This window comes from Convolutriloba macropyga, chromosome 14 (assembly GCF_964194025.1).
Source record: "Convolutriloba macropyga chromosome 14, txConMacr16.3, whole genome shotgun sequence".
NCBI lineage: Eukaryota > Metazoa > Xenacoelomorpha > Acoela > Convolutidae > Convolutriloba > Convolutriloba macropyga.
Genome location: NC_134481.1, coordinates 20,540,943 through 20,567,217, shown reverse-complemented (window position 1 = coordinate 20,567,217; position 26,275 = coordinate 20,540,943). Strand labels below are relative to the sequence as shown.

The following is a 26,275-nucleotide window of genomic DNA, read 5'->3' as shown; positions in this document are numbered from 1 at the left end:
AATAGCAGTTAATTAATGAGAGCGCCATTTCAGTCCTCAAAAACTAACCAGAAACCGAAATAGAGACCGCATCAAAGAAGAGAGAGAAAAGGGACCGCTTGATCTATTTCAGGAAGAGACTGAAATGCAGGTGATCGAAAAAAGAACTGCCCATGGCAAAAAAAATGTGTCCAATGCAACTGTAGAGCACAAATTTTTGTTCTGTTAAAGTGACAGCTTCATTCAAATCTTACAAACCTTTTTCTGAATGAATTTTTTATCACTAGTCAATGGAATGCTTGGTAAACATTAAAAATACACTATGAGAAACACTCTTTATGAGTCAAGCTGTGCGAACGCGTCTATCCAATATCATTGTGCAGGGGATCTCAGTTCAAATTCCGTTTAATAATCTTTACAAAATTTAAAAAACCGCTTACAGAATACTTTTTCATGTCGTCAGATCAAAATAGTTCCCCGAAGAGCTAATAGTGGAAAACTGATTCTAAAGTACCTCAGTATGTTTTCAATCAACGTTGCTTTTGTGCATGACAAAATTATTACGCTATTTTCGGCAACAACATCGGCGTTATTCTCAGTGCTCTTCAAGCCATAGTGAGGTTTAAAATCCTCATTCGTTTCTCTGAATGATTGTATTTAGCTCTGACACAGTCCCTGTTTCTTATGAAGAGTTGTTAAATAGTTAAGAAGTTGCAAACTGACTTAAATGGGTTCCCGGATTTGATGAAACTTCAAATTGAAAAAAAATCTGTGGTTTAATTGCTGCTGCCAAAGTAGACAATCAGCTGCTAATCTGTAGAACCGAACCTAGAGCTGAAACTTTAAAAATGATCAATCTATCAGAACAACCCTGATCAACAACAGATGAGTGAAGCGACTTGTGGGAATCAAATGCGAAAACAAACACGCTGTTATTTCACAGCACAAGCAGTGTCCTTCTTATATAGTGAATCTACTACGTCTTCTGTTGACAATAATTTAGCATCGCAGAAAAAATGAACATCCAGAAAAATTATCTCAAAGAACGTTAATTTCATCCTCGAAACTGTAGAGTTGGACGACCAGTATGTGAAAGTTCGATTCAGAACTTTGAGATACATAAAATAAACGAAAATTATAAACGAAAACATAAAATAAACGAGTTTTCCTATTAACTCACCCAGGATTGAAAACAAGAAATAGCGTTTGTGACTGCAATTAGTTGATGCTACAGTTCCTGAATCTCTACCTTGGAGAGATTAATTAACGCAACTAGATGACTTTCATTCGGCAATTGCTTAAGACGCCTACCACAATATGGGGTCAATTGAGTTCAAATTAGGAGAACAGAGTAATAATTGTGGGACGTCCGAGCTGACTTGGGTCGGTCATCCACTCTGCTCATGTTTCAGGGTCGGTCATCTGTTTCGCCCATGTTTTAGGATGGGTCATTAAAAAGGTGGTAGCTGGACAAATACATTTAGACAACCAATTTGACAACCAATATATTTTTTGAGATATTATCTTTGCTACAGCTTTTAAGCTTCACATTGCTATGGCCTTCAAGCCATATTTATACACTGAGCTCTATATTCATTTGAAATGCGTTTATTTCAACTGATTGCTTTTATTCTTCACAATTGCAATTCAACTCATAGCTTTTGGCTAACTTTTTGAATTATCTTTTGGGGTATAATTGTAAATACCAAGCACCAAAGCAAATATGTCAGAATGATATTCAATCTATTTCATTTGAGTGAAATTTATTTACTGGTTTTGGTGCCTTGCTTCATTTTCTTAGAATTGAATGTTAAAAGTGAGTATTTCAAAAAACTAAATTTTAAGTAGAGAAAAAGTTTTTTTTATATTTGAAATTGCAGTCACAGGCAGCTCAAACGATGTTAATCTGCAGTTAAATATCAGCTGTTTCAAACAATTAGATGCAATTATTCTAAAACTTTTCAGATTTCTGCCATGCTTTAAGAATATTTATTCCACAGCAGCAAAACTTAGCAATTTCACCATGGCAATACTTCTATTATATCCTACTATATTTTAATATTATTATTCTGTTAATTGAAAAGACTCAACTGTTTGCAAAGCTTTTAGAAATAGAAACAGTTTTTAGAAAAGAGATTCGCAACTTAATAGGAGCAACTTCGAAACGTAATAATTGCTTCGTTTTTTACAACCGAACAAATCATTTTTGTGCAAATTTCATTTTTAAGGTATTGTGAATGTCTTCTGCCCCAGATTTTTTTCAAACCATGAACAAATACAACCGTCATCGCTAATTAAAGGTTTGTCGACAAAGGTTTCCATTGCAATCATTTTAAGTCTTTATATAAAAGCAAAATATGGTTCAGAATTTCTGTTTTCGTTTTTTTTAGACGAGTGACAAAAATCTATTTTTTTTACCTCGGACAATTCAAAATGAAAACAGTCTGTAACCGCGTTTTTCAGACGAAATTTTTTTTTCAAATTTTTGATATATGATTATTTTCAGAGTTTCTCTCCCTAGAAGTATTTAATGAAAAAAAAACATTTGAAAGATGTTTTGAAAACAGAGGAATTGAAACTGTAATAGCTGAATTGACATTGAAATAGCTGTAAAAAGGGAAAAAAATTGAACACATATGAAAGTAGTTGCTACTTTCAATTTTGTTCAAATTTGCTTTTCATCGTTTTTGCAGTTATGCCAATGTTTATTCAGTTATTGTTTCTTATAGTTCAATTTCAATTGCTCTGCTGTCAATAGAAATGTTCAGTTGGTATTTTTTCAGTTTTCAGTGAATGAACTGCTCAGAGTCGCAAAATCTTATGGCTCATTGAACCTAAGGTGACAAACTTATTAAAATTGGTGATTTATGTTGTGAAAGTCGTCTCTTGTTCAATATCCAGACATTATCATTTCTCTAAGGCTCAGCGTCAGTGATAAACTTTGCAATTTCTCATGCTGTTTTTTTTTTGCTTTTGTATCAACAATGAAAAAAGTTTTCACATTCTATTGCTTTCCAACTTCTATATCTCTATAAGCAGTTGTTCTGTATTCGCTATAACGACCCTGTAAAAAGGCAAACTCCTATAAAAAAGCAAACTTTCAACAGAAATTGAAACTAAGGAGTGTCATCATCACTATTGATATCAAAAAACATGTTTTGCATGTTTAGTTTCTTTGATCGACGCTATTTTTTACCGTATTTTAATGAGATTTTGATATCAGAATATGATCAGCTTTTTTGACCGGGCACATATAAATACAGGAAAAAGAATTTTGTTGTTAGTTACTACTTCGAATAATTAATAAAATTGGTTATTTGTCAGAAGATCTTAACTTTAATAGCTCCGCCTCCTAAATCTTACAGTTTTTGTCAATTTTTGTGTCAGATTCTTTGCTTAATTTCTTGGTTGGGTTGTAAACGGTCAGATTCAAGTGGCCATATTTTTGATCAAGCAATAGTTTTTTGAAAACAACTCCTACATTCTGTCAAAAACACTTCAAAGGAGTACTGACTTCTAATACTACTATCCAGATTCAAACCTTGTTCAACGATAACTATTACTCTGTTGGAGTGTTTTTCGCTGTAAGTGATGTGTTCATCTTTATACTACTTTGACACTCAACCAAAACGTACTGATTTATTTTGACTGATGAACACAGGTACTCTCTAACTCCATCACTTGCGGGCTTTCCATGAGCCTTTCATAATATTTTCTCAATAATCACAAAACAATGAAATTTAAATATACAGAAAAATTCTAAACGCGATGATTGGCTCTTTGGAAATGAAAAGCTCATTATTATATTAACAGTAAGTATATTCAATAAGAGCAAGAACGTATGTGATTGTTCAATGCAGACTAAACAACTCTGATGTTTAAAAACAATAACGTGGAGCTAATAATCAGCTGCAAAATGAAACTTGGATCTATGATTTTTGGCACTCACTACAACAGTTCCGTTTACGACCGATTGAATTACTAAATGTTGATACACATTTCTTAAAAATGAAAAAATTCTTGTATATACCTAGAAACTATGTGCCCACTAATTGGGGAAACTTGACAAATAAAGGTATTCAACAAAATTATTCGGCGTTTATATTAAAACTGTTATGATTTTTTTTTCATTTTTGAGTTAAAGCAATTGTTTTTGTTAAAATTATTGCATGCATCATCTGGTCTTTTGCGCAATTACTTGTCTCACAATACAAAATAGGCATCTTTTCAATCTCTTGAACATAGTTTTGTAATAAAATAGTTTTCGCATCCAGTTGCTACTTTTATTTTTATTCAAGTTTTTTCTTCATGTTTTTCTTCATGTTTTTTCAGCTATGTCAATGCCAATTCAGCCATTGCTTCTTTTGGATCTACGTCAATTGCTCTGCTGTCATTAAGCAGGTTCAGTTGCTTTTTTCAGTTTTCAGAGGATGAGCTGATCAGAGTGGCAAAATCCTATGGCTTATTTGAACCTAAGTTGACAAACTTATTAATGTTGTTGATTTATGTTGTGAAATTTGTCTGTTCTTCAACATAAAGACATTATCATTTAATAAAGGTTCAGCGTCAGTGATAAAATTTGCAATTTTTTATGCTGATTTTTTTTGCTTTTGTATCGACAATGAAAAAGTTTTTCACATTCTTTTGATTTCCAACTTGTATATCTATAAAACCAGTTGTCCTTTATTCGCTATACAGACCCAATAATATGGCAAACTCCTATAAAAAAGCAGACTTTCAACAGAAATTGAAACTAAGGAGTGTCATCACAACTATTGTTATAGGAAATATGTTTTGCATGCTTGGTTTCTCTGATCGTCACTATTTTTTCAACGTAGCTTGATGAGATTTTGATATCAGAACATGATCAGCTTTTTTGACTGAAATATTGGAACAATTACATCAAAATAAGGAAAAAGATTTTTTTAGTTCTTTAAAATAACTAATTAAATCGGTTATTGCTCACAAGATCTTAATTATATTAGTTCCCTCTTCTAATTTTTACTGTTTTATTCAGTTTTTGGGTCAGTGTTTTGCTTAATTTTGTTTGAACGGGTCATTGCGCGTAAACAGTCAGATTCAATTGGCGATGTTTTTGGTCGAGCAGTAGTCTTTTGGAAAAAACTGAAACAAAACAGCCACTTCCTGAAAAAAAACATTTCAAAAGAGTACTGACTTCTAATCAAACTGTCTAGATTCAAACCTTGTTCAAAGATAACTAGTACTCTGTTCGAATTTTCTGTGACACGGCCATAATCATTCTCTAGCTATCACTGGTATGCTCTATTGTCTTGTTTTTAAACATTGCTCAAGCGACATCTGAGTGTTTTTCGCTGTAACAGATGTGTTCATCTCTATACCATTTTGACGCTCAACCAAAAACGTACTGATTTATTTCAACTGATTAACACAGGTACTCTCTAACTCCATCATATGCGGGTTTTCCATGAGCCTTTCATAATATTTTCTCAATATACACAAAACAATGAAAGTTTACATACACCGAAAAAATCTAAACGCAATGATTGGTACTTTGGAAATGAAAAACGTATTATTGTAGTAACAGTAAGTATATTATGTGAGATCAAAAACTTATGTGATTGTTCAATGCAGACTAAATGCCTTTGTGATGTTTTAAGAAAATAACGTGGAGCTGAAAATCAGCTGAAAAGAACTTGGATCTATGCTTTTTGGCAGTCACTACAACAGTTCCATTTACGACCGATTGAATTACTTAATGCTGATACGCAGCTCTTTACGCAGCTGAACGATTCTTAATGCAGAAAGTGGAGCAAAGAACTGGTTTTTGGCGCAATAATTTTCTGTGATCAGAAAACTTTGTCGGCTCTTTGATCTAGCAAAACCAGTGATATTCGTTGTTTACATTTTTCATTTCTCAGTACAGTTACTGAGAAAAACATAGAACTAATTTAGCCGTAGAGACAGACAATGTTTATACTGGAGTTTGCATTGTTTCCTACTTCAATCAAAAGGAAATTTATTAGATCAGGTTTTTTTCTCTCAAAGAGTTCCACTTCAAATGTTGATTGCGAATTTACGAGAAATTGAAAATGCGAACTAACATGGCAACTTTTCTCCTCCTGTCTTTTAAATATAGCTATTGAACAAAAATATGTTGAGCGGCAATTTCTTACCAAAAATGGGGTGTGTATTTTTGATCAATTATTCGCTTTTCTGAAAACTTTCGTACCTCGCCAGCTCAGCGAGCGCAATTTATTTGCCACCCCAAAAGTGCGTTCTATAATTTTACTTAATGTTTTCCTGGATCTTTCCCATTTGTGCCACCCAGTACGTTATGCAGCCCCCAGTTATAAAGCAGTTTTCATTACAAAGTAAATCATTATGTAATAAAAATGGCACATGTATCTGAGGGGGGGGGGTGCAAATTATATGCACCAAATGAGCTGGGGCACAAACGGAAGAGATCTGTCTTATTATGTAATGGCAGGTGCATTGTTACTGGGGGGAGAATAATTTGCTGTGGGAGCACAAACGAAAAATAATCCAAAAAAACAAGATCGGTCAAGTATCTCAACCAGTTGTGGGAGCAATCAAATTCACTTAAATATTCATTTAAATTCTAAGTTTACTCCACTCTACAAATTGTTAACGGTTGAAATTCTTACTTTTTAACTACCACTTGCACCATTTACTGCTTTAAATTTCTTCCAGTAAAATTAATTCCGAAAACCTGATTTCAAAAAATCAATAACGTAGGGTTCAAAAAACGATTAAGCATCAAATTCTGTTAGCAAAATTCTTTGTTCCCCGCAGCCCAAAAGTTTTAAATAGAACAACTCAGATTTTCAGATTTTCAGATCACAAAATTTCAGATTTTGTAATCAAACAGAGGGAGATTAAATCTTGATTAATTTTACTTCCTGCCAATATTGAAACAATAATTTAGAAAAAAAATTATTCTGGAAAATGATATGGAGAAGTATTAATTAGAAAAAAGTGTTACGTAGAAAAGTCACGAACTAAAAACAATTGCAAACGTCAAATTTCCGACACAATTTCGGCCAAAAGCGATTAATTTTAAGCAAACTCTTTAATTAAAAAAGTATGATGCACATCTTTTCCATGATCGAATTAAAAATGACAAGCATTTAAAAATAGATCACTTACTCTTCTTTGAGACATAAAACGACAATTTTACGTTATACTTTTTTTGAGTCTTAAAAATCACCCGACTTCATAGACTCTTCTAGTCCTAAATAAGAGACTCCTCAATGAATCCTCTTCGAGCCGTTAGAAAAATTGATCAGTAGAAGAACAGCTATCAGAATTGAATTGAATCCATTTTATCAAATCTTTTAATGTACAAAATAGAAATTTAAACTAGCGTTGCCATTCCCCCCGAAGCCAACATTTTAGGAACACTTTCTGTACTTTTGTTCACGTTCAAAAGCGATGATGAATCATTGACAAACAACTGAGAAGCAACGTAGGATTCGTTCACATGCGCACCCACCCCTGAAGGTTGCGCTATGTTTGGGTAACTATTTAGCCTCTGGGCTACAGGGGCGGTTGTGTTGTCCTGTCCGATTCCAGTTGTTGGCCTGGCTGCTCCTGTACCACCTGCCCCCAATCCGGGTATTGGGTCTATTGGAGAAACTGGGGTTGATTGCGTCAGAACAGCTGAAATTATAAAGAATATACAAAATTATTTGAATAAGTTCAGCCCTCAGGTCCACTCATTATAAATTGTAATCCTGAAAGCTTCAAATATTAGGGTTCAGAATCAAAAGTTGCTTTTCAATCACTCCAAAATTAATAAAAATATAATTGAATTGTTTGGATAATCGGATCTTTAAATTACTTTACGAAGATTTGCCATGTCCAAATAAGTTAATATCATAAGCTTGACCATGCCCTTCAGTTAAGCACTGCTATAACAATAACAAACAAGCTTCTTTTTCGAACGATAATTACGACCCAACTCCACCCCCCCCCCCCCCCAAAAAAAAAAACGAAATGTAAAAGATTTCTATACTTTTACCATTGGCTTCAAAAAATGTGTTTCCTTTCGATCTGGGAACCGTTTGGAATCCAAGGAACGGATGTCCGCCGCGATTAGCCATATTTCCTCCGATTCCACCCAAATCCTTCAGTTCCGCCGAAGACTGATTTCCACTCGGCAGCCGGGGTGGAATGCTTGGAATTGTGGATTCCATTGTTCCACATTCGTTCAGCTCGTTCGAATTCCGTTCACAAGTTACGCACAGGTAAATAACTACACAAATAACTAACAGACTAGTAAATAACAAAGTTAGCCCCATAAAAATTGCTATGAGTGTTATATTCCATTTTTCCTCCGCGGTTTGAAGTTTTTCCAAGAAAATGATGGAAAATAGGCAAATTAACGAAACGCCAAATGTTAAAAAAGAAACTATAAAAATAATATAATTAAATTTAGAATAACTTGAATCTAGTTTAGTTTTAGCTTGATGTATAATTTGCAAAATTAGCGCAACTATAGAAACTGTAATCGTAATGCACAAAAAACTGCTCAGAACAATTCTAAAAACAGAAATTGCATCTTCAATTCGATTTATTTGATGCTCGTCTAAATAAACGCCAAAAAGTGTCAAATTTGTTGAGTTTTTGTTAGTTTTCGAATCAAATTCGTCATCTCTCCACCGTTTTTGTTCAAGCAGTAGAAGAGTCAAACAAACAGAAATCAGAAGTATTGAAAATATTATGAATGAGAACTGTTTCGATGCTTTCGAACAGGAAAATATCATTTTTGCGACTGAATATGATAAGCAGTTTCCGTATACTGAATTAATATTGTAAATTCGCAAAATAATTTTCCTTTTTTAAGAAGATAGTCGAATTAGAAAATCTATTCAAAGGACATTAAATCTTTAATTCAGCTAGTTTTACGTGGGCGTCAAATTACGGTTTTTTAATAGATATTTTCTGTCTATGCTGTACAAAATTGTTAAATTTTCTGATAAACTGAAGAACTGCTTTTGACTTTTCACTCACAAACAAAAAGTGTGAACTCGAAACTTCACACAGTAATCAATTTAGTGAGTCATAGCTCTGTATTAATAATGGTTACTTATATTACGATAAATTATTAATAATGATAGGCTGGTGCATGCTGGTTATTAATTGTCTGATTTATAACTAGACCATAAGTTTATTGGCGTACAGCTGCGGTTATAGATGTTTTGTGTTAAAAACTTCAGTAGTAGCACACCAATCTTCTGTATTAAAGTTGAAAGATGTGGTTTGGCAACTTGTGTAGAATATCAAATCCAGGTGTGGTTTTTGTTGTTGTTTGTAATGCGTGTGTGGTAATAAGTACTAACTATTTTAAACTTCTTATAACCATCTGATGGCAACAGAGGACCTGCTGAGAAAAAAACTTCATGTCAAAAAATCAGAGCCTTGAAAGAACTCTTTTGTTTAGTTGATGATAAAATACATAATGTTTGTTTGATGTTCAATACAAATGATGTTGAAAATGATTGCTGACGGTTTTCGGTATAAAAAGATGTTTTTTGCATATTTTTGGAAAAAAATGATGACACGTAAACTAAGAAAATTTTACATACCCCCCCCCCCCCCCCCCCCTCCCACGCACACACACCCATTCCCAGCCCAGTTAACTGAAACTTTGCACACCTTGATAAGAAACATACTAAATATTGTTAGATCTTGCCAAGATCTTGACATGCTGCTTACCATAAAAATATCAAGATTTGTACGAACTTGCAAGATCTTTGCATGGCTATCAAGAAACAAGATCTTGGCAAGATAACCAAGAAATTTGATAAGGACGAGGTCATTCGCTTCCATATTCCATCTAAGTAAATCATTGAACTTAAGTTCACCGAACCAGATCATCGAGCAATAATCGAAACATGATTATTGATTCCGAAATAGATCGCTGAAAAATGTCCTTTGATCATGAATTTGGCGTTATTAAAAACTAATGAATTGGTAATCATTTCCATTAACAGTTTACTCACATTAAATAAAATTAAAGAACCGACATTCGCGTAAAAGTGAAGTGTGAACGAAGAGTTAATTTTTCACACTTAATTCAGAATGCTTATTTCACAGAAGTGAATTAAGTCGAAAAATAACTAGAAGGCACCGCCTTTTGAAAAATGGTGTCAAAACTAATTGTGTTTATGGTGATAAACTCAATAAACAATAAACAATTACCCAATTTCGAACACACTCCTTCAAACTTCATTATTCCAAAATTTCAATTAAAATCAAGTTGAAAAATTGTTACGTTGTCTTTATAAAACCATCAAAACCAAATTGCATTAGCAAATTCTAACAAAATTTTTATTTTCCGAAATACAAGTAAACAAACCTAACTGCCTGTCTTACAATTTTAAATCAATTTCATATTTAATTAATAAGTTAGCATCATGTTCCGACAAGTTGTGAAATCTAGTGCCCGATCCAGCAGCAGCCGAACCTCATCAATCGTCTCTGATGAGTACCCGGTAAGTAGTCTTAACCTATTTATAACTAATATTCAAAATTTGATCATAAATATCTAGCAGCGGTCTGCTATCTACAAAAGCAAAATAGTGTCTTCTAAATGTTTTCATTCAATATCATTCTCCATTCTCGGCAGCGTTTGTTTTTCAATTATTATTTGCATCAAAATAATCGACAATGATTTGAGTTGAACAAAAATCACATGAGTGATATTTTTTGCCAAGTCATGTATTCGCAACGATAAGAGCCTTTTCTAATCTTTCTCCTCTTCGCAGGCTCCATTTTGGCACTATTAAAGAGATCATTAAGGATACCGCTAAAGGTTAAACATCTAAACAAGTTTCAATTGAAAAGGAACAGGTGTTTACAATGCTAACAGGTGTTCACATGTTTTACAATCAAATTCAACAACTTGCGTGGCTATCTATCAAACAATTACTAAAAGTTGACCACAATTATCAAAGTTGAAGAAAAAACAGTAAACATTTAATTGGAGAAATTATAAGTAGTAAATATTAGATAATTACTAATTTGTTTAATTACAGGAATCCGAATACAATACCCAAGTTCTGTCTCGTGTCGTGTCCAGCGTGTTGTCGGACGACGAATCAGGATATGACTCAAATTCTCACGCAACCGATTACGCAATCGAATCAGACGATGTGTTCTGCACTGACCAATCACCAGCTTATCATTTCGAAGCGAGATTTGAGTTCCAGCACGATTACTCAACTTCAAGACGACAGCAAAGTTCCAGGCCGGATTCAAACGTCCAAAAGAACCCGAAACCGAACAGCATGCTTCTAGCCAGCAACTCGACCTTGCAAACCAGCTACGTGGTCAAAAAGTCAAATTTAAGCCAGGCTTTGGTTTTGGAAACTACAAATCAAGCTGGGGAAACCAAACAACGGGCTCTGTTGAACCCGGACCGATTCAAAACACAGATGTGCAAAGCTTACAAAAGGGGGTCATGCTTGTTTGCGGAGCAATGTCAATTTGCCCATGGAATCAGTGATTTGAGGGCTCCGAAAGTTCACCAGAAGTACAAAACAGTCAAGTGCAAGAATTACGCCTCGGGAAACTGTTCACATGGGAATGACTGCTGGTTTCTTCACGAAAATGACGCCATGGAGAAAACGTTGAAAACATGCATGAAGAAATTATCGAAAGGTGCTGAGAATGAAATTAAAAAGTGGTCGACTTCTTCATAAAAACTCACGAAACAACTGACGTGATAAAACGTTACCGACAAAAAACTAAGATCGTATCAGTACGATATTGTAAAACTTTATTGTTTTCGTATTTTGATGTTTTGAGTTTTAGTTGATAACTTTTGTTTGTGCATTTTAAACTGTGTAGTGTAAACTAATGATGTAATTTGTTTACAAATGTTTTTATGACTTGAGATTTGATTCTCATAATAAATTTAGTATTTGATTTCAGCATCTTTTCTTTTAGAGAAAGTTAAGTCATACTGTTTAGCTTAGGTTTACGGAAAGAAAATAGTTTCCACGGGGTTCAGTGCTGGTTGCCATACAGAATTTAACATGCCAAAACGTCGAGGTTGTGTCCTCGGACAAAATGAGGCACTAAAAAGTACGCAAAGAAGAGATACTAACAAATGGTTGGTGGTCAATAAGCAAAAACATTAGAACACCTGATCTCACTCGAATTTTTACTGATCTCCATGTAACTTGATTTTTTTTCCACTATTTTTGATTTTCGTTGAAACTCCGTAATATAATTCTCTGATTATTTCATTTTTTATTTCTATGCGTACCTCTAATAATTTTCCAGTAATACAAAATGAAAAATTAAATCGGAAGCGTAGGAGTCAATGTCAAGTCTACAAGGACTCAATGTCAAAGCTTACTCAATAAATTTTTCTGTAAAACATTCTGTCTCAATATGGTTTACAGCAAAAAATTATAAAATTGATCATCCTGCAACTTAATCTGCTTCATATTGTCAAAATTAATAATAGGATTGCTGTTGATTGGGGATGATTTCTTGATAAACAAAACTAATAACATCAATTCACAAAAAAGGAAGAAAATCTGACTAGGGATCAGGAACTCCAATGAACAGCAGGATTGCAGGATGATCAACTTTTTACAATTCTACGATAGAGTGAAAACTTTTACCTGGTCAGTTGTTCATTGTTTATTAACAAAAATGTTCTGTAATTCATGATCTCATTTGAGATCTTGAAGGAACTCAAAACAAGCTTGGAAAAGGGTTTTGTTAAACCGCATTTCTGATAAAGAGATTGCACGGGGACAAGGGAGTTTCCGTAAATTTGAGTTGATTTCATTGGTTCTAAGTGTTTGATATCAGTTGTTCACACACCCGGCTACAATTTTCCATTTTTGCACAGTTTTATCTCGTGTACAGGACTCCTGCAATTTGTTATTTGGGCGAAACAATACCAACAATTGGGGACACTGAGCGCTCATTTAAAAGCGGGGGGGGGGGAGAGCTGTGGTTTATGAAATAGGGGTTCAAACTCTCTAGCAACCGCCCTTCACACCATGAATTTATTTCCAAAAATCAGTTTTGGTGAACCGCAGTCGAGTGAGCCGAAAAGTTGTAAGAGCACACTTAATGTCCTCGGGGCGTTACCTCTTTATTCCAAATTTAAAGTCAAAACGTACAATAGTTCAGAAAAAATGTCACAACAAAATCGCAGGATTGAAATAATTGAGAGTAACTTTATTTGAGCCCAAATAATAATTTGCCATCATTTAAGGTATATTTATTTAAAGAAAAAAGCATCTCATCTATCTCAATTTTTGTTATCTGATTGACCTCTAATTTATTTACGCCAGTCTATTTGGAAACTTTTTTTACAAATGAACCATTACCCACCCGATGCTTTCCTTTTCAAAATCTCAGGAAAAAGTGCAAATCAATTGTATCTAATGGTAGATAATATCACCGTTAGGTTGCATATCTTTGTTGTTGATCTCCGACAGCCTCTTGCTTTAAATTTTAATTGAAGTCGAACTTTGAATTTCATTTCAAAATCAACTTTCTAAAATTAAACAAACCGACAAATGCCGCAAGAATTGCTCTTGAACGACAGTCGAGGCCAGTTAATCCAGGGGCTGTAACCTAGATCATTTTTTCTTTATGGGTGCAAAAAACCTGTCCCCCCCGGGATTCGAACACCTGACCTCCCGATCAAAAGCCACAAGCACTAACAACTGCGCTACAGATCACTGCACTCACCTATTCTGCAACCGATTTTGTGTTAGCTTTACTTCGGAGCAATAGAGATCACTCAAAAATGAAGAACGAAAGCGTGAAAAAGTCACTTGAGAAGTCAAAGAATGTTCTAGAAGAAAAGCGCAAAATTGTCCAGCAAAAATTTGCATTAAAAAACAAATACACGTGTACAATAATTGCTATGAACTTCGTCCAAGAGCAATTAAAAACAAATTTGAAAAACAAGGATCACCGTAAAGCAACCACCACAAAATGCAGACGTTGGTAGCAGCTTGGAGTTTCTGAATACCAGCAATTGCCTGGTAGCAAACAATTCTTAGAATTCTTAAAAATATCTAACCGTGCAGTAAAATTGCCAAAATTCTTAAATTTTTCGAAGAAACGTTTTTAATTGGTGTAAACAGCTAGCAGATTTGACGCAATTAACTGCAACTGTTTTTACTTCTTGGTAACACTACGGATGAACGTCGGAAGAATTGCATTCGAACTAGTGGGAGCTCGGATCTATTGCAGTCTGCTTCAACCGGTGGAGGGGGATCTAAATTCACTAGGCGCTTCTAATGCCGTTATTAAGGTTATTTAATTATATACAAATTAACCACTTAAAATTAATTACTTAGCTTCTACTGAGACACTGTCTCCTGTTCTATTTACAATTAATTGTATTTCTTCAATTTGAAACCTCTACTACACTGTTTTGTATGATTGTCAAATGCTACCTTCCTTTTAAAAAAATAAGGCAATAAATACGTTGAAGTAGCAACTCCTATTGATATAGCAGCACATTACTGTCTTCAAAAGCACAAAATTTATTTCGATTTAACGATATGGTTTGCAAAGGATCAAAGGGTTTGCATCCGATCTTGCTCGTTTCAACTGAATTTTTTTTGATCGCTAAGCGCAACGCATCCTTTTATAGAGGTTATATTGGATTTTAGGTAACTTAGTGCAACCAATGAAAAAATATGCATCATTTTGTGGTTAATTCTCTCTATAATGTTTTCACGGAACTCATGGTCGCGTCAATTTAATTTGACATCTCTTGCACTTGTATCAAAATTGATTAACATAGCCGGCAAATTGCCTGAAAATAGCCGCCGTTAACGCACATCGGGATTGAAACAAAGAAAAAAAGCTTGCAATTGACAAAAAAATTTTCCTAAGTTTCAAAAATTGTTCTAATTCAGTGTGCAGTTTCAGTTAGATTCTAAACCTATACTTACTTCAGCTTCTAAACTGAAGGTTATTAAGCTTAATACTAATATCAGCTAACTTTGATAACCTAATGCACTGACTTAATGTCCTGGCTTTATCCCGTTTTTCATTTTGCTCTTTTGACATCGACCGTATTCACTACATTGCGTAATTCAATGCGTGAAAGGATTTAGAGTCCACTCAGTTGAAACAGTGAGGAGTTAATTCAGTAGTCAAACGTGAAAATCGTGACTTATGTAAAGCAAAAAACGTGATCAAATGGTAAAGCAAATTTTAAAACATAGCAGGACAAGTCCTGACGTACAATTCAAAGAATTTTCATTGACTAAACAGAAAACTAGACCTAGACCGGACCATGAATGGATTGGGAAAACCATTTAGAAAAAAAACCGCTCCAAAAAAATCGAAAAAACAGTAAAAATCAAAGTGAAATTGCCGCATGTGAACAAAAACCACAGGCGAGAAAGCGAATTTTTGTTCAAACACCGTTTTCTCACTCTACTTTAATTTTAGAGCGAAAAAATTTCACGCCACAAAACCACTCGCTTTTTCGCTCCACTTCCTGTTTCGGCGTGACCAAAATCACTACTCCAATTTAACTTCAGAAATCATGAAAATGTGTGAACAGATCTTAAAAAAAAAGACAGCGCCCCAATACAATTCAAATTCTTTGAATTGTAAAAAAGAGCGCCTAAATAAAAGCCGTTTGAGATGCTGCAGGCGGCTATTAATAAACATGAACAACAATAAAAAAAACAGTTTTATTAGTTTGAGAGCCCTATTTTGAGAGAAATAAGTTGCCTCTTAAATTAACAATCACTTTAATAATTTTACAGATTGCATCTACATTCTTGAAAATGTGCTCAGCGTGAGAACATCTTTAAGACAGGGAAAAGGTGAAAAAGCCAATGGAAAATGATTCAATTTTCAGGCATGACCATATGAATTTAGATTTATTTGGATAATTTACAAATTGAACAAGGAAGAGAAACAACACCTGCAATAGGCACAGCTTAGTAGCCAAATTGGTTAACAAATCTATTAAAATTGCGACAATTAGTCTCCAACAGCAGTAACAACAGCAGTTAAAACCAAACACGGGTTCAATATTATCATATACTACACAATAAAACCTGTTAGAGATTGATTAGATCACAACGACAATATCGTCAATTGATATTCTACTTACACAGCCGTAAAATGCATCATAATTTGTTAGCTAGCTGCCTAGATATAGTTCCATAGTATAGTATTATTACAGTATTGCACCAAAGATTGTATTCAAACAGCACGCCAAACTTAAGGCGAAAGTCTCCAATAAAAAACCATTAAACCTAACAAACGCATTGAAAAAATTGCTTCAAAACCTTCGATTCATTTTATGTTACTTCAATTTTATGTTATAGTTGATCAGGCAAAATGATCATTGGCAAGACATGAAAACGCAAGCTTGCTGTTAAAATTTTGAGCTCTACAAGTATCTCGTTAATAAGTGCGACATCCGACGTTTCGAAGCAAATTTTCTAAGACATGAAAATTGATCAAAATGGGATAAGTCGAGGTACAAAAATCATGCGAAGAGGGTTTTCTGTTTATGAATAATGATGGTAAATTAAGTATTCAAAATAGAGGCTTTGGATAGACCAAATGTGGGCAAAATACATGCAAATAAATAAATATTAAATATAAAAATCATCTCTCACTTGGAAAAAGTGCCAAATGTAAACATCCATATCTATATTAGGCAAAATATAAGGGAAGAAGTGACACTTGGGAAAGAGCGCTCATATAAACTTTTAGTACCGAAAGTTTGGACCTGTCCACCCCCCCCCCCCCCATTTATGCATCGTAATAGTTTCTGTACTCATGGAGAAAACACTAACAAGGGAGGATCTTAAGACAGAGCATCAAAGATTACAATTCAAATCATGACTTTTGATCAAGAATGAACTGTAGATTCAACTATAATTAAACAAACACCAACTCGGTGATTTTAATTCTTAACTCACGAAGAGTTGAAGAGAGACTGGCCAATAAAATTTTTACAAACATCCAAATTAGGACGTTAAAATGGTTATCATAAATGCTCATATTCACCCCGGGGGGGGACAGTTCCAAGCTTTCAAGAAACAAAACATCGCCAACAAAACTAGGACCGGAACAGAAGCAGTGCTTAAACCTTAAGCCCTTGCGGTAAACTGCAGCAGGGTTGCATCAATCGCAATATCTCAACGTTTTTTCGATGAACATGAACTTAACACTACATTCAAGTTTTTAGTTAAAAATTTGCAAGCGATGTTTACAATAGAAGCATCTTAGGCGTGGGAGGGTTTTAGAGTACAGTCGAGTTGAGTTATTTGAATTAAACTGAGTTATGTATTTAATATAATCTGTGGAGTAATAATATGTGATTAATTCCTGCATTTGTGCATAGTTGGCATCTGATGACTAGAAAGAACTATCCCTCCAACTGTCGTCTGTCTAAATGACCCTTCTTGGCTGAAGAGTGAGAAATGAAATGAATCGAAATTGGATCAAATTAAATGATGATCTGTCTTGTCTGTTCACAGACTTCTCTGCCCAATGGGCAAATTGACATTCACACAATCATCTTCCGAACAATTTCTTCTTTTTGTCTTTCAAACTGAAACAACACGTACAATAGAACACCTATGTCTAATTTAGCGTCATTTCGCATTTAAGGGACATTGATTCTTTACCATTGCTACCCCACTCAAGCATTGCATCTTGTAAACCCCCCCCCCCCCCCCCGTGAAAAATTGAAACTCGTTTTCAGTAGATCGTTAAAAATTTGATTTGCCATTTCGCCGTGTGCGTCATTTATGATCAATATAAATATTGTACCAAGATTGTTGTTAACACTCTAATAGAGGATTGGATTTTATTGCCAGTCAAGATCAAAATTGCTCTAACCACAGCAAAAAATGCATCGGACAAATTATCTGACTAAAATAACCAACGGAGGGTTTAATAGTGAAGAACCAGAATACCTATAACAAATTTCAGGAGTAATGAACAGAAACAAACCATCAATGTAGTTCAACAGATTTGTGAGATCATAGTTTAGATATGCGCATCAGTTAATCGCTGATACTCGCCATCATTTTTACAAGCCTTTTGTTTATTAGAATAACATTGACTTTTACCAATTAGCAGAAGCTCAGTTTGAACATGAAATACGACAGTTCTCTGATATTAAACAACTCAAAAGCGTTGAACCATTTCGTTTCAGCAAAAATTCTACAGAAAACATTGTTCCAATATCATTCATAAGGTAGGCATTTGTCACTCAAAAATCTAATCTATTCATTAGAAAAAAATAAAAAAAAGGAATACCACAAACGTAAATTGCATTGGGCATAACTCTAAAATATAAACGAAACAAGGAACCTCGGTAATGTGGATCACTTTGAAAACTTTCAAAAATTTATATATTGTTCGAAAAAAATTGCTGTATCCATTTAAAAAATGCTTTGAACTCAAACCACTAAAAAAATGCCTCAGACACCTAAAGGATACTAAGAGACAAGACAAACAAAAAATCAAATAAAAAGAAAAAATAATTACCAAAATTCAATGTCTATCTATTTTTTTTTAAAGTTAATAGCAAAGTCAGAATAGCATACGATAAAAACTAAACTAAACAAATTGACCTGCAATTCACTGGAAAAGAGATGCCGTCTGAATTTATTGGGTATAATTAGAATGAAGACAAAGAACAAAAAGGTCAAAGTGAAAAAACATGTTTATACTTTTTGAAAACAATTAATTTCAAAAACATTGAAACCAATGACTATCAATTGAAAACATAAAACATTTTATTTTACACCTTCAAAGAAAGCCATTGAGACCTGTCATCATCCAGAATGACATACAACTTCAAAAAGAAAAACAGGCAAAAGTTTTTAGGGAAAAAAAGGCGTCGAAGCCTTCAAGAGAGAACCAATATTTAAATGATAAAACAGCATAGAAAATCTATATTGCAATTCATTTGAAATAGCATGTGATCTCTTTGCTGGGACCACGCTACAATGAAACAGAACATTGAAAATGGCAAACCTCAAAAATCAATCTGTTTCAAAAACACATTCCTTAAAGCACAAGTCATATTAACCAATAGCTTTCAACTTAATATAGTTGAGATTAAACTTGCATTGCCTAAAAAACCAATTGGCATGCCACTACAAAGATTAAGTCCAAAGGTTACAAAGGCAACGCAGAGAGCCAGAATTCAAAATGTCAAACGCAAACACAGTGTTCAAGCCAAAAAAACCGTGAGCTTTTCGCTAAATTATGATGTATGTTCATTGACCTTCATTTGCATGTAAATTCAACTTTTCAAAGATTCGATTGTCAAATTTCAGGCAAAACTAGAGCAGTCATCAAAAAATAACAAAAAAACTTGTCGGAGCCATAAATACCAGGAGCTTTACTTGGACAACAAAATTTATTCATTGGGCCTCATTTGAAAATACATGGGACCTATCAATAATTGAATCTCTGAAAAAAAGATTGGACCTACCAATAATTGAATCTCTGAATAAATACATTGGACTTGACCTATCAATACATGAACCTTCGAATAAAAACAAAATTGTCATTAATTGCGACGAAAAAATTATTTTAAAAAGGACAGCTAGAAAACAATCCGAATCCTTTTTCAATGCAAAAACAGAAGATCCTATAGCTGCTCGGCTGTTGAAAACGTCCTTGCTTCGGATTATTGCCTACTAGATATTTTGCTATATAAAAACCTTAATATATAAAAAAAAATGATGCATTTTTGATAAATGTCGATTTAAAATAGCGAAAGGCCACCATAAGGTTAGTTCCAGAACACTTTCGTAGGTGGTGGGGGTAAAAATAGCTCTCATCTGGTTAAAAGATGGCCGTTTCAGCAGTTTTGATGTCAGCAGTACCTGCCAATTTAGAAAATGTGAGATAAAGAAGCATATTTGGTGCCATTTTTTAAAAAAAAAACCAATTTTAAAAAAAATTTGGCTAATATTTTAAAAAGCATACGTGAAACCAATTAGACTAAAGTTAACAAATCAATTATATTTTCAGCAAAATTGATCAAAATTTCAGTAAAAAATACGAAAAATGTGAACAAAACAAGGGAAGTTAGCCTAAGGTTCACAAAACTTAAAACCTACGTAAGGTTTGGAAAGTTTTGGAAAGAGCAAATTTCACAAGTTTTGGGAAAAAAGATAGATTCAAACAAACATTTGTAACTTGATTTTCTACACTGAAGAAACTTTATGATACCACTCAACTCTGTACGAAGAATATATGGACCGGCAAAAACTGACTGAGCAAAAAACCAGTTGAGCATAGAATTAATTTTCACTAATAACGGAACAAAAGCTGCAACTGAAAAACTGCATGAAAAGTTTAACGGGCGATAATAAGAAAAGAAAAATTATGAGCAGCGAAACAGTTAAAATTCACTAGATTTTTCAAATGCTTTCTACAAACTAGTTTTAAACAGAGGTAGCAAAAGATGACCGAATTCCTTTAAAACGCCAGGAGGGGAGTGGAAATAACGTGAGCTTGCTTCGACCGAAATTGATCAGCAAAATTGATCAAAATTTCAGTAAAAAATACGAAAAATGAGAACAAAACAAGGGAAATTAGCCTAAGGTTCACAAAACTTAAAACCTACGTAAGGTTTGGAAAGTTTTGGAAAGAGCAAATTTCACAAGTTTTGGGAAAAAAGCGAGATTCAAACAAACATTTGTAACTTGATTTTCTACACTGAAGAAACTTTATGATACCACTCAACTCTGTACGAAGAATATATGGATCGGCGAAAACTGACTGAGCAAAAACCAGTAGAGCATAGAATTAATTTTCACTAATAACGGAACAAAAGCTGCAACTGAAAAACTGCATGAAAAGTTTAACGGGCGATAATAAGAAAAGAAAAATTATGAGCAGCGAAACAGTTAATATTCACTAGATTTTTCAAATGCTTTCTACAAACTAGTTTTAAACAGAGGTAGCAAAAGATGACCGAATTCCTTTAAAACGCCAGGAGGGGAGTGGAATTAACGTGAGCTTGCTTCGACCGAAATTGATCATTAAAATTGATCAAAATTGATCAAAATTTCAGTAAAAAATACGAAAAATGTGAACAAAACAAGGGAAGTTAGCCTAAGGTTCACAAAACTTAAAACCTACGTAAGGTTTGGAAAGTTTTGGAAAGAGCAAATTTCACAATGTTTGGGAAAAAAGCGAGATTCAAACAAACATTTGTAACTTGATTTTCTACACTGAAGAAACTTTATGATACCACTCAACTCTGTACGAAGACTATATGGAACGGCGAAAACTGACTGAGCAAAAAACCAGTTGAGCATAGAATTAATTTTCACTAAAAACGGAACAAAAGCTGCAACTGGAAAACTGCATGAAAAGTTTAACGGGCGATAATAAGAAAAGAAAAATTATGAGCAGCGAAACAGTTAAAATTCACTAGATTTTTCAAAAGCTTTCTACAAACTAGTTTTAAACAGAGGTAGCAAAAGATGACCGAATTCCTTTAAAACGCCAGGAGGGGAGTGGAATTAACGTGAGCTTGCTTCGACCGAAATTGATCAGCAAAATTGATCAAAATTCCAGTAAAAAATACGAAAAATGTGAACAAAACAAGGGAAGTTAGCCTAAGGTTCACAAAACTTAAAACCTACGTAAGGTTTGGAAAGTTTTGGAAAGAGCAAATTTCACAAGTTTTGGGAAAAAAGCGAGATTCAAACAAACATTTGTAACTTGATTTTCTACACTGAAGAAACTTTATGATACCACTCAACTCTGTACGAAGATTATATGGATCGGCGAAAACTGACTGAGCAAAAAACCAGTTGAGCATAGAATTAATTTTCACTAATAACGGAACAAAAGCTGCAACTGAAAAGCTGCATGAAAAGTTTAACGGGCGATAATAAGAAAAGAAAAAATATGAGCAGCGAAACAGTTAAAATTCACTAGATTTTTCAAACGCTGTCTACAAACTAGTTTTAAACAGAGGTAGCAAAAGATGACCGAATTCCTTTAAAACACCAGGAGGGGAGTGGAATTAACGTGAGCTTGCTTCGACCGAAATTGATCAGCAAAATTGATCAAAATTGATCAAAATTTCAGTAAAAAATACGAAAAATGTGAACAAAACAAGGGAAGTTAGCCTAAGGTTCACAAAACTTAAAACCTGCGTAAGGTTTGGAAAGTTTTGGAAAGAGCAAATTTCACAAGTTTTGGGAAAAAAGCGAGATTCAAACAAACATTTGTAACTTGATTTTCTACACTGAAGAAACTTTATGATACCACTCAACTCTGTACGAAGATTATATGGATCGGCGAAAACTGACTGAGCAAAAAACCAGTTGAGCATAGAATTAATTTTCACTAATAACGGAACAAAAGCTGCAACTGAAAAACTGCATGAAAAGTTTAACGGGCGATAATAAGAAAAGAAAAATTATGATCAGCGAAACAGTTAAAATTCACTAGATTTTTCAAATGCTTTCTACAAACTAGTTTTAAACAGAGGTAGCAAAAGATGACCGAATTCCTTTAAAACGCCAGGAGGGGAGTGGAATTAACGTGAGCTTGTTTCGACCGGAATTGATCAGCAAAATTGATCAAAATTTCAGTAAAAAATACGAAAAATGTGAACAAAACAAGGGAAGTTAGCCTAAGGTTCACAAAACTTAAAACCTACGTAAGGTTTGGAAAGTTTTCAAAAGAGCAAATTTCACAAGTTTTGGGAAAAAAGCGAGATTCAAACAAACATTTGTAACTTGATTTTCGACACTGAAGAAACTTTATGATACCACTCAACTCTGTACGAAGAATATATGGATCGGCGAAAACTGACTGAGCAAAAAACCAGTTGAGCATAGAATTAATTTTCACTAATAACGGAACAAAAGCTGCAACTGAAAAACTGCATGAAAAGTTTAACGGGCACTAATAAGAAAAGAAAAATTATGAGCAGCGAAACAGTTAAAAATCACTAGATTTTTCAAATGCTTTCTACAAACTAGTTTTAAACAGAGGTAGCAAAAGATGACCAAATTCCTTTAAAACGCCAGGAGGGGAGTGGAATTAGCGTGAGCTTGCTTCGACCGAATGCGGTGGGGTGGTAGGAAGCTAAAATTTTTTAAAAAGGCTGAAGTTTATTAGAGGTATAGACCACTAATAAGAACTGAAATGAAATGAATTTCGACACACTTTTGATATAGCTCAATGTTAACTGCCGCCAACTGATTTCATTATTTCTTAACACTGTGAATGAGGAAATTTAGACCACGCAATAATCAAGATGAAAAACGATACAGCAAAAAAATCGCATAAGAGGACCACATGACTGATATAATTACTACAAACTTTGTTTGAGAACATTTAATTAACTATCTACGACTTTAAAATGTAAATAAATTAATTCATCTTTTTCAATTCCTATACGCTCATTTTTAAGCTTTCTGTATTTTCACATTACAACACTAATAATATTAATCAGATTCAGATCCCCTTTCCCCACAACGTTATCACCAATTCCCAAAACTCTTACAAGAAGCTTCTACTTTGTGAAGAGCTAGAAACACAAGTTTGATAACGGTCAACTTATCTCAAGTTTCAGAATGAGCCGTTTCATCATGGTATCATGTTTATGGGCACTTACTGTTTCTTGGAACTAAAAAGATCATTACTTTTTCAATTTGTTTGCTAACCAATTGCACAAATTTTTAACAAGCGGAGGTAGGTAGCTTAGCTTTTGTGTTAATCAGAAAGTAGGGTTGGAATTTTGTTAGCTGAAAGCATTTAAGTTGCTAATGCCTAAAACAGATGATTGATTTGCACACAAATTGACCTTTTTAATTAAGAAGGACACTCCATGATAATTACTACATTGTGTCAAGCATCCGCATCTAACACAGCAATCTTTAAATTGTCATTCATCTCAAATACATTGTCATTCATTTACTCATAACATTGCTAAATTCTGATACGGAAAAGCAATAGAAGTTGGTGATGTAACCAAAAACAACAAAATTTGCATTCTATGTGTCTAATCATCAAATGGACGCTGCCTTCGCTAGGATAGGCTAATAATACACACCTGAAGTTTGGGGTGGTCGCACTGAAAAGCCAGCTGCTATTTCACTTTAACACTTTACATAGTCAATATCTTAAGTATTACTAGTGACACAGCATAAAGATAGTCGGTATACTTCTGAATATTATTGCGATGTATACTTGCATGCCGTATAATACGGAAGAAAAGAGACAAAGATATGAGTCGAAGTTATCTATGCCGCTTTCAAATCAATGAAAACATTTGGCAAAAAAGTGGTTTAGATTCTGGAAATTCATTCGACAGATGAGTATCATTGATATTAAACTTAATGATATTAAATTTGGATTGAACTTGAGTTTAGAGCGCGAAGTCAATTTGCTGAGTGATGTAAATCACGTATCATCAATACTTAATCACACTTGCGTCGGACAAAAAATGACCTCAAATGCTCAAACGCTGTGCATGAGAGAAATTTCATTAAAAATTGGGCTTTTCATAAGTTGTATGTGTGAACAAATGTAAAAACGAACAGACAAAACTAAAAGCAAAGAGTAATATAGCTACGGTCGCAGCTATAAACATAACCGACTAAACGTCGGAAGAATTGCTCTTGAACGACTAGTGGGAGCTCTAATCAATTGCAGCCTGCTTCAGTCGGGGGGGGGGGGAGTGGGGGGGGGGGAGGGGAGGAGGGGGAGCCTAAATGGGACTAAGAAATTCTATAGTGGGCTTCAAATAACCACATTAGAGGTTAGCATATACCACTATTACGATTTAAAGTAAAAAATGACACCAGTTTCGGCGCACTTTTCATTTGACTTTTAGTATTAAATTGCCGCCAATTGAGTTCAGCTGCTTGAAATTGTGATTGAAAGGGAATTTTAGATCACGCGAAATGCAAAAAGTCAAGGGCGTAAAAGTCACTCGAAAAGTCAAAATTGTCAGGCGAAAATTTTGCATAAAAAAACACACACACGTTTACAATAATTTCTATGAACTACGTTCAAGAGCAATTAATCACTTGAATCAGCTGCTAACGGAATTTAACTAATGACTTCACACTCCCAAATGACAGCATCACATCAATAGAAATAGACGAAAAAATAACATAAACTGATATAACCAGATTTCTGAGAGATGATAGAAGAATAATAGAACAGAAGCAAATTATATCTAAGTCCAGATCTCGTGCAATGGTTTCCAGCGTTGTATTTCAAAGATACCATCAAAATCGCTGTAGAAAAAGTCTTACTTTTTAATAACAATTTGCACAAATGGTACAGAGTAATGCAACTAGCCTAAAGAAATTACGAAAAAATGCGATGTTTCCAATTGAAAATTGAAAATACCAGGCAGATTGCTGAAAAATAGCCGCCATTGCTTCCCATATCCCCGATTGGGATAGCACTCTTTATTTCATTTCGCAGTTAGACATACTTGTGGTTCCAAAATGAGAGCATAAAGACGCTAATATCAATAGCAATACTCATTAGACCTCAATTTTGTTGTTAATAAAAATGACAATAAAGTAAGGCTTCATCGCAAAGTTCGAAAGTTGATTAAACAAGAGGTCAGTATTTCATAATTTTTCATTTGTTCCACTTTTTTTTCCAGATTTCACGTTTGATCCCACATAAGAATTCGAGCTTAACAAGTGTTGTAGTTACTATAAACATCGTCTCTCATACATCAAGCAGACAAAATGGCATAAATGAGCTTCTTGTAAAAAAAATCAAAGGCGTCTGGGAGAGTTCTTGGAGAAATAGTTAAAAATAACAGTCACAAAAAAATTAATTCGGCAAGGAGTATTTTTAAGGTCTATTCGTTTTGTTTGGATGCACAATGAGCTAAACGAACTAGAAATAAAAAAAACAAATGGAATTAAATCTAAGAAAAAACGAATTGATGAAAAGGTATTCTTCGGAAATATGAAGAATTGTTATGTTACTATAAATGTCAATTGAATTCTCTCTGAGTTTCGAACATCAAAATTGGGGTCTAAATAAGTTGATAGTTCTCGGAAGCTTTCGGCAATTCCAGCTCTGTCTCTGGTTTGAGCAGCCTCGGCTTTGAGCTCTAATTGCCTTAGATGAGCAAAAATGAACAAAATTCTGAAAACAATTGGAAATCATCTTTCTCAAAGATTTAGCATTTTCAGTATCACCTTTTCTATGAAAATTTGGAGACCATGCAAACTTAGAATTAGTAAACGAAATAGCATCTTGGGAGTCAATGACATCAAAGCAAAAAATAGGC

At 34.1% G+C, this 26,275-nt stretch overlaps 4 protein-coding genes across 4 annotated transcripts in view; 1 reads left to right on the top strand and 3 right to left on the bottom strand.

The window, feature by feature from the left end:
* The window catches only part of LOC142353412 (small ribosomal subunit protein eS6-like), a 330,099-nt gene that overhangs the window by 187,959 nt on the left and 115,865 nt on the right, over positions 1–26,275 (bottom strand). The window lies entirely within an intron of this gene.
* Positions 7,269–9,031, bottom strand: LOC142353050 (uncharacterized). The gene is made up of 2 exons (XM_075405243.1): positions 8,003–9,031; positions 7,269–7,641 (listed from the first exon to the last, which is right to left on the bottom strand). The coding sequence occupies exons 1-2, from the start codon at positions 8,745–8,747 to the stop codon at positions 7,337–7,339; spliced, it is 1,050 nt and encodes a 349-aa protein (XP_075261358.1). The 5' UTR covers positions 8,748–9,031; the 3' UTR covers positions 7,269–7,336.
* Positions 10,246–11,918, top strand: LOC142353164 (uncharacterized). The gene is made up of 2 exons (XM_075405376.1): positions 10,246–10,478; positions 11,022–11,918. Exons 1-2 carry the CDS (start codon positions 10,401–10,403, stop codon positions 11,685–11,687), a joined length of 744 nt encoding a protein of 247 aa, XP_075261491.1. The 5' UTR covers positions 10,246–10,400; the 3' UTR covers positions 11,688–11,918.
* The window catches only part of LOC142353343 (uncharacterized), a 76,196-nt gene continuing 66,926 nt past the window's right edge, over positions 17,006–26,275 (bottom strand). Inside the window, exons 13-14 of the mRNA XM_075405576.1 lie at positions 24,062–24,082; positions 17,006–17,563 (exon numbers count right to left, since the gene is read on the bottom strand). Coding sequence (XP_075261691.1) covers positions 17,527–17,563; positions 24,062–24,082 — 58 coding nt within the window. The 3' untranslated portion in view covers positions 17,006–17,526. The remainder of the gene's footprint in view (positions 17,564–24,061; positions 24,083–26,275) is intronic.